At 40.9% G+C, this 6538-nt stretch overlaps 1 protein-coding gene across 1 annotated transcript; it reads right to left on the reverse strand.

Moving 5' to 3' along the window:
- Positions 1-359: 359 nt before the first annotated feature.
- On the reverse strand, positions 360-1313 carry LOC112910942 (olfactory receptor 56A4). Its single transcript, XM_025987255.2, has one exon. It carries the CDS (start codon positions 1299-1301, stop codon positions 360-362), a length of 942 nt encoding a protein of 313 aa, XP_025843040.1. The 5' UTR covers positions 1302-1313.
- Between the last annotated feature and the right edge of the window lie 5225 nt (positions 1314-6538).

Genomic DNA, 6538 nt, shown 5'->3' on the forward strand with positions numbered 1-6538 from the left:
AATCACAGAATGTTTTCATTGTTGTCTGAGATAAAAGAGTCAGAACTCATTCTGGGATTAAAAAGTAAAATTTACTTTCCAATATAAAATTAATTCCTGACTTTTATTAATAATTCCAAAGGTGGGGATCCCTGGGTGGTGCAGCGGTTTGGCGCCTGCCTTTTACCCAGGGCGCGATCCTGGAGACCGGGGATCGAATCCCACGTCGGGCTCCTGGTGCATGGAGCCTGCTTCTTCCTCTGCCTGTGTCTCTGCTTCTCTCTCTCTGTCTCTCTCTCTGTGACTATCATAAATAAATAAAAATTAAAATAATAATAATAAAAAAATAATTCCAAAGGTGGATATGATCCTTTTACCTCTTACAACCTTCTCAGCAGCTTCTGGATTCCTTGGTTGATCTCCTTAGTTCTCACACCATAAACAATGGGGTTCAGAGCTGGGGGGATGAGGTGGTGCAGGATGTTGAGTAGAATGGGGACATCTGGGGGAATTCTCTTCCTGGCCAGGTTAGTGATGACCAAAACCAACAGGACTGTGCTGAAGAAGAGGATGAGGATGAAGTGGGAACCACATGTGCTTAGGGCCTTGGCTGTAGCACCCTCAGCCTTGATCCTTAGCACAGCTTTCAGGATGAAGGAGTAGGACAAAACAATAAGGATGAGGTCAGAGCCCAGTAGGGTCCAGCCTGCCACAAACTGGTAGAGCCGATTGAAGGTAATGTCATCACAGGAGAGTTTGGACACAGACAGGTTAGTGCAGATGCAGTTCTTGATAATGTTTTCTGCACAGTATCTAAGCCTGGAAGAAAGAACAGGAACAGGAAGAGAAAAGATACTATTCCTGGCCACAATAAATATGGCAGCTCTAACCACAAATTGGTCAGTGATGATGGATGGGTACCTCAGTGGGTGGCAGATGGCCACATAGCGGTCATAGGCCATGACCATGAATGTGCAGGACTCCATGGTCAAAAAACTGTTCATTATGAACATCTGGAGGAAGCAGGCTGAGAAGCTGATGGACCTGAGATCAAACCAGAAGATGGCCAGGACCTTGGGGATGACAGTGAGGCAGAGCACAATGTCCAGCAGGGAGAGGAGGCTAAGTAGGTAGTACATGGGCTCGTGCAGAGAGGCCTCCAGCCGGATAGTGATCAAGAGGGTGGCATTGGCCCCCATGGCCAGGAGGAAGAGGAGGCTGAGAGGCAGAGACAGCCAATGCTGCCAACTCTGGTAGTTAGGGAAGCAGATGAGGAGGAATTCGGAGACTGGAGCAGTGGAGTAGTTGCTGGGTGAAGCCATGTAAAGTATCCTGATCACACTGGAAATACAGAGTTTCTAAAAATATAGGACAAAATATATTTTAAAAGACTATGTGTTCTAGATATAGCAAAACTCGGGTTTCCATTGGGGGCACTAAACCTGTTTAATGAAATTTTCAAATCATCATTATTATTGCCATCATCGTCATCATCATCATCATCAATCATTGCTGATATTTAACCAAACACTTACTATGTGCCAGTTCTAAGTTGAATGCTTTATAATTATTACCTTATTTCATCCTTTAAAAAAACCCTTTATGAATAATTAATAGTTATCTTAATTTCACAGATAATGAAAGTGTACAGGAAAAGAGGGACTGAAGAGTTTAATTAAAATTTGATAACCAGTAAGTGGTGAGACCAGGACTGTGACAAGAGTCTGACTGTAGAGTCTCTGTTTTCAGTCTCTACACATTATTTAGCTTCAACAAGCACAATTAACTGACCCTACCTTTCCTCAGAGTTTAGAAGGAATAGCTATGTTTAGCGGATTGTGTGGAGGTCCTAGAAAAACCAAGCCCCCTACTCCATAGATATGGACATGGTCTGACTTCAGCTCCCTACTCCATAGATATTTTTATTCAGGAAATAATTGTATTAGAGGTACAACATCCTTGACTGCACCCAACAGCAATAAATTCCTCCAGCTGGGGATTTCACTTTGGGGCATAATGTTTATCTCTTTCTTACTGGATTATTTGCTGTTGTTTTTCTTTGGAAGTTTAAAGAGTATTTTTGTTCATTTGGCCCTTTTAGATGAGCCTGCATTTTATATTCTGGTGACAGAGGCAGTCAGTACTGAGGGGTACACTAGGAGGGTTTAAAAATTGTCAAGTGCTGGATTAAATAGGTGATGGAGATTAAGGAATATACTTGTGATGAACACTGGGTGATATATGGAATTGTTGAAACACTGTAGCATACACCTGAAAGTAATATAATACTGTATGTTAACTATTTGGAATTTAAGTAAAAACTTAAAAATTTGTATGACTTTTTTTAAAAATGACTTAAAAATGACTATTTTTTAAGTAAAAAAACAAGTCTTTGAGGGGGTCCAAAAGAAAAATACATTTTGAAACTTAGAAGGAAGGATAAATATCCTGTTAGCCTGGGCAGGAAGTTGAGAGAGGCCTGGAGGCCACAGCAATATGAAGGGTTTAGGCCTAAAAATAGTACTATTCTGTGTCTGGAGGATTGAGTAGAGTCGTGTTATCTTCACCTCCTCCATGTGGGTTCCTTGGCTTGTAGGACTCTAGAAGGACTTTGGAATCCTTTGCTATAGTCAGGCAACAAACTAACCAGTCACAAGAATTCCATCCAAAATTGAGCCACTCTAATCATGGGGCCTTGACTGAGGCACTGTTAACCCTTTCCTTTCCCACTCTGAGGGAGTCCAGGCTTAAACAGTTTACTCTGCCAAAAACTGTAAGGCATGTAAACCTATGAATCATTTTGGAGGCCACTTCCTCCTCTATTCTCTGGCTGAGTTGGTAGAGTCCTCTGAATTGTTTTGTGTTGCTGAAACTGTATCAAACATCTACCTGCTCCTGGAACAGTGGTCTTTCTTTATACCAAGAGCCATTCCTTGTTTCAGGATGGACAGGAAGCAATGGATTAGACAGACATTTCAAAATCAGAATCAGTAAGAATTACATGTAGGGGATGAGTAAAGAAAAACATTTGAGGATTCATTACTCAAAAATTGCCCAAAAATGTACTTGCTGCTCATATTGGGCCAAGTGATAGAAGAAAATTGAATAAAGCAGGGTCTTGAATTTCACATCACAGTGTTAGAGATGACTTTATGTTTTTGAACTTGAGTGACAGAAAGAATGAAATCTTTCCTAAAAAATAGGAAAAGGGAATAAAAAAGGAAAGGGTTTTCAGAGTAAGCATATGAATTTACATTTGAAGTGTTATGCAGGAGATATTTGTAAAATATACAAGTAGAGTTTTCAAGCAATCATTCAAAATATAATATGCCTGGAGTTCAATAGGAAGTTCAAGTCTCAAAATGAAGGTTAAAAAGAAATAAGGTAAAGAGGCAGTGAACATAGCCTAATGTGAAACTTGTGGAATCATTTTGTACACTTGAAACTAATGTGACATTGTGTCAAGTATACTGAAATAAAAAAATAATTTTTATTAAAGATTTTATTTATTTAATTCATGAGAGACACACAGAGAGAGGCAGAGACACAGGCAGAGGGAGAAGCAGGCTTCTCACAGGAAGCCTGATGTGGGACTCCATCCCCAGACACCGGGGTCATGACCTGAGCCAAATCAATGATGCTCAACCACTGAGCCACCCAGGCGTCCCATAAAATTAATTTTAAAAAGCAATGCTAATGGAATCATCACTGTCATATAAGAGACATAACTGAGAAATGGAGCTAGATACCTTTAGGGAAAGTATTCAAAATAGTTGAGGTTGACCAAAGGTAAAATGGAAGCTAGATAATAAGTCAGTTCTGGCATGTAAACCTATGTAGGTAGGAATTTTTTACCGGGTAAGCAGGATTGGTCTGTGATTCCTTGTGGCTCAGATCCAATTATCCTCGCATGTGGAATCTATAATCTATAATCTGCTTTGATGAGTTTCCAGGATTTCTTTGGTGGGTGGTGATGGTGGGTACTATCTTTTTCCCCCTCACTGCTAAACAAAGAAATGAATGGTCAAGTACTAAGAAGGATGACAGTAAAGGCCGTCATAGCCAAAGAAGCAGAAAAGAGCTGGGGGGTCATGGAAGACTAAGAGAAGGAGCCCAGGAGGCAAATAATTAGTATAGTTGGGAATCACTGATCCTACTCTCCTGTCCCACTGACAAGTCTCCTCTAGGAGAGTGATGTGTGCATGAGAAGGTATGAGACTACTGCCAGAGAAGATAATGAAGGTATTGATTTGATTCAAGGACTTTCATTTTTAATATCCCAGGTTTTACAAATACAGATTATTCACACACACACACACACACACACACACACACACACACACACATTTCTACCTTTGTATATTTCCAAGCAAACCAAAGACTCATGGGTTAAAAATGGGGTAGAGATAGATCTCTTATGCATTTACATATGTGATCAGGAAAATGACTCTTAGTATGAAATAGAGAAATAAGAAGATAGAAAACATATCCACTGGGTACCTTAAAAAAAAATCCACTTTTTTGGAAAAGCTGCGTCCTTTCCATAAGCTCTTCTATATCCTGAGAATGACCTGATCTACCGAATAAACAAAAGAGTTGGTGCCTTCCCTGTACCTGGTCTTAATGTTAAGCATACAAATGTATAGCGTACATTAAGCAAAAACTGGTATCCTAATTAATAGAGGAAGACACAATACAGTTGTTGGTAATAAAGATCATCTTAGAAACAAACAGTGGGAAAGAGACAAATGTGCAGATGAACAAAGCAATGTGACATGGTTGAGAAGTTGGCTTCAGTCAGAAATGAAACCTGGCTCTTATTAAAGGCCCTGAGAACTATTATACTCTATGATATATACACTCCTCATTTATGAAATAGATAAATGATATTTAACTTTAGGTGTTGCTGCAGAGAGACAAAGGCTATGATTTCCAGAAGTCCTGTGGGGTATTATGCTGAGTGAAGTAAGTCAATCAGAGAAGGACAAACATTATATGGTCTCATTAATTTGGGGAATATAAAAAATAGTGAAAGGAAATAAAGGGGAAAGGAGAAAAATGAGTGGGAAATATCAGAAAGGGGGACAGAACATGAGCTCCTAACTCTGGGAAACGAACAAGGGGTGGTGGAAAGGGAGGTGGGAGGGGGGTGGGGGTTACTGGGTGATGGGCACTGAGGGGGGCACTTGATGGGATGAGCACTGGGTGTTATGCTATATGTTGGCAAATTGAACTCCAATAAAAAAATAAAAATAAAAGAAAAACAAAACAAAAAACAAAAAACAAACAAACAAAAAAACACAAAACAACAACAACAACAACAAAAAACAGAGGTCCTGTTAGGCCCAGAGACATGATAAGCTGAGACTATCAGAGAAGGATACAAAAATGAGACAACATTCACCAGGAGGAGGGGACTCTCTTTGTAGGCAATGGTAAAAGAAGAAACTTCTATGTGGATGTTCAGTATGATGGGGTGCTAGGGGATGGTAGATCCTAGTTCTTTGGGGAAGCAGGAAGGAGAGTAGACTGTCACCAGACATGGTTAAGGTATACAGAGGTAGTCATGTGAGGTCATCCTGAGAGTAGGCATGATCATATGCACTATAAGGGAAGCACAGAGGATTTGAATGGGGAAGTGATGTGCTGTAGATGGAACACAGAGAATCACATGGAGGGGAGGGAGGCTTCTGGAGAGTTCTGAGGAGTCCAACGGAAAAGTGATCTGAAGGAAGGCCATGCAGGTAGAGAAGAAGGATGTATCTGAGGCATGGTGAGAAAAGATGAGTGGGCAGAGAGACTAGAGTCCAGAATGTTACCAAGGATCTTTTAACTGATACAGAGAAGGAGCAGTTTCAGAACTCCTATAACACTGATATTTTCTCCCAGGTGGTTACATATTTTCAGCTTAGTTTTAGTAAATTCCTCAAGAGCTGGGACCATTCTTCCTGTCTGTCTGTATTCTCCTTAGGGAAACTGAGGACTAATCTGAGAAATGAGGACTCATTGGCCATCTGGAGCATTGCTCTGATATTTAGTATCCAGTTCCATTCATTTGTACTGGGGGACCTTGTTCTAAGTGCTATGGAACAAACCTGGTCTCTGGCAATGATTGACAGTCTGGAAAGGTCAGATAAGCCTTGCATAAATAAAATATGACAGAAGACCCGTACCCATATAAGAAAACAGACCAATCACCTTGGCTCATAGTGCAGACTAGTGCAGAAAGGAAGAATCTGATCCACCCAGTCACAGGGCCTTGGGCTCCCAGCCATGATATGGGTGGGGATCTTTAAGTCTACAGAAGTTTGCAAACCCTGGATGGACACAAAATGACTCAGCCCCATCTCTGATGAAATCACAGCATAGGTCGGTCCCTGCCACTCAGCCTTTTACTTGATCTAAGCATCTTGGCAGCGTCAGCATGTATACCAGGCCCTATTGAAAGAGTTCCTTTTCCTTTACATACTAGGCTCCTGGACTCTTCTCCCCTCCTCATTATCTCCTTCCTCACAATCATCCAGCTTGAAACTCACCAGTTTTAGAAGGCTGCACTGCT

Source organism: Vulpes vulpes, chromosome 11 (assembly GCF_048418805.1).
Source record: "Vulpes vulpes isolate BD-2025 chromosome 11, VulVul3, whole genome shotgun sequence".
Lineage (NCBI taxonomy): Eukaryota > Metazoa > Chordata > Mammalia > Carnivora > Canidae > Vulpes > Vulpes vulpes.

What these genes read in the sequence shown, in the direction of transcription:
- LOC112910942 (XM_025987255.2), bottom strand. Translation starts at nt 1,301, where the DNA reads ATGGCTTCACCCAGCAACTACTCCACTGCTCCAGTCTCCGAATTCCTC.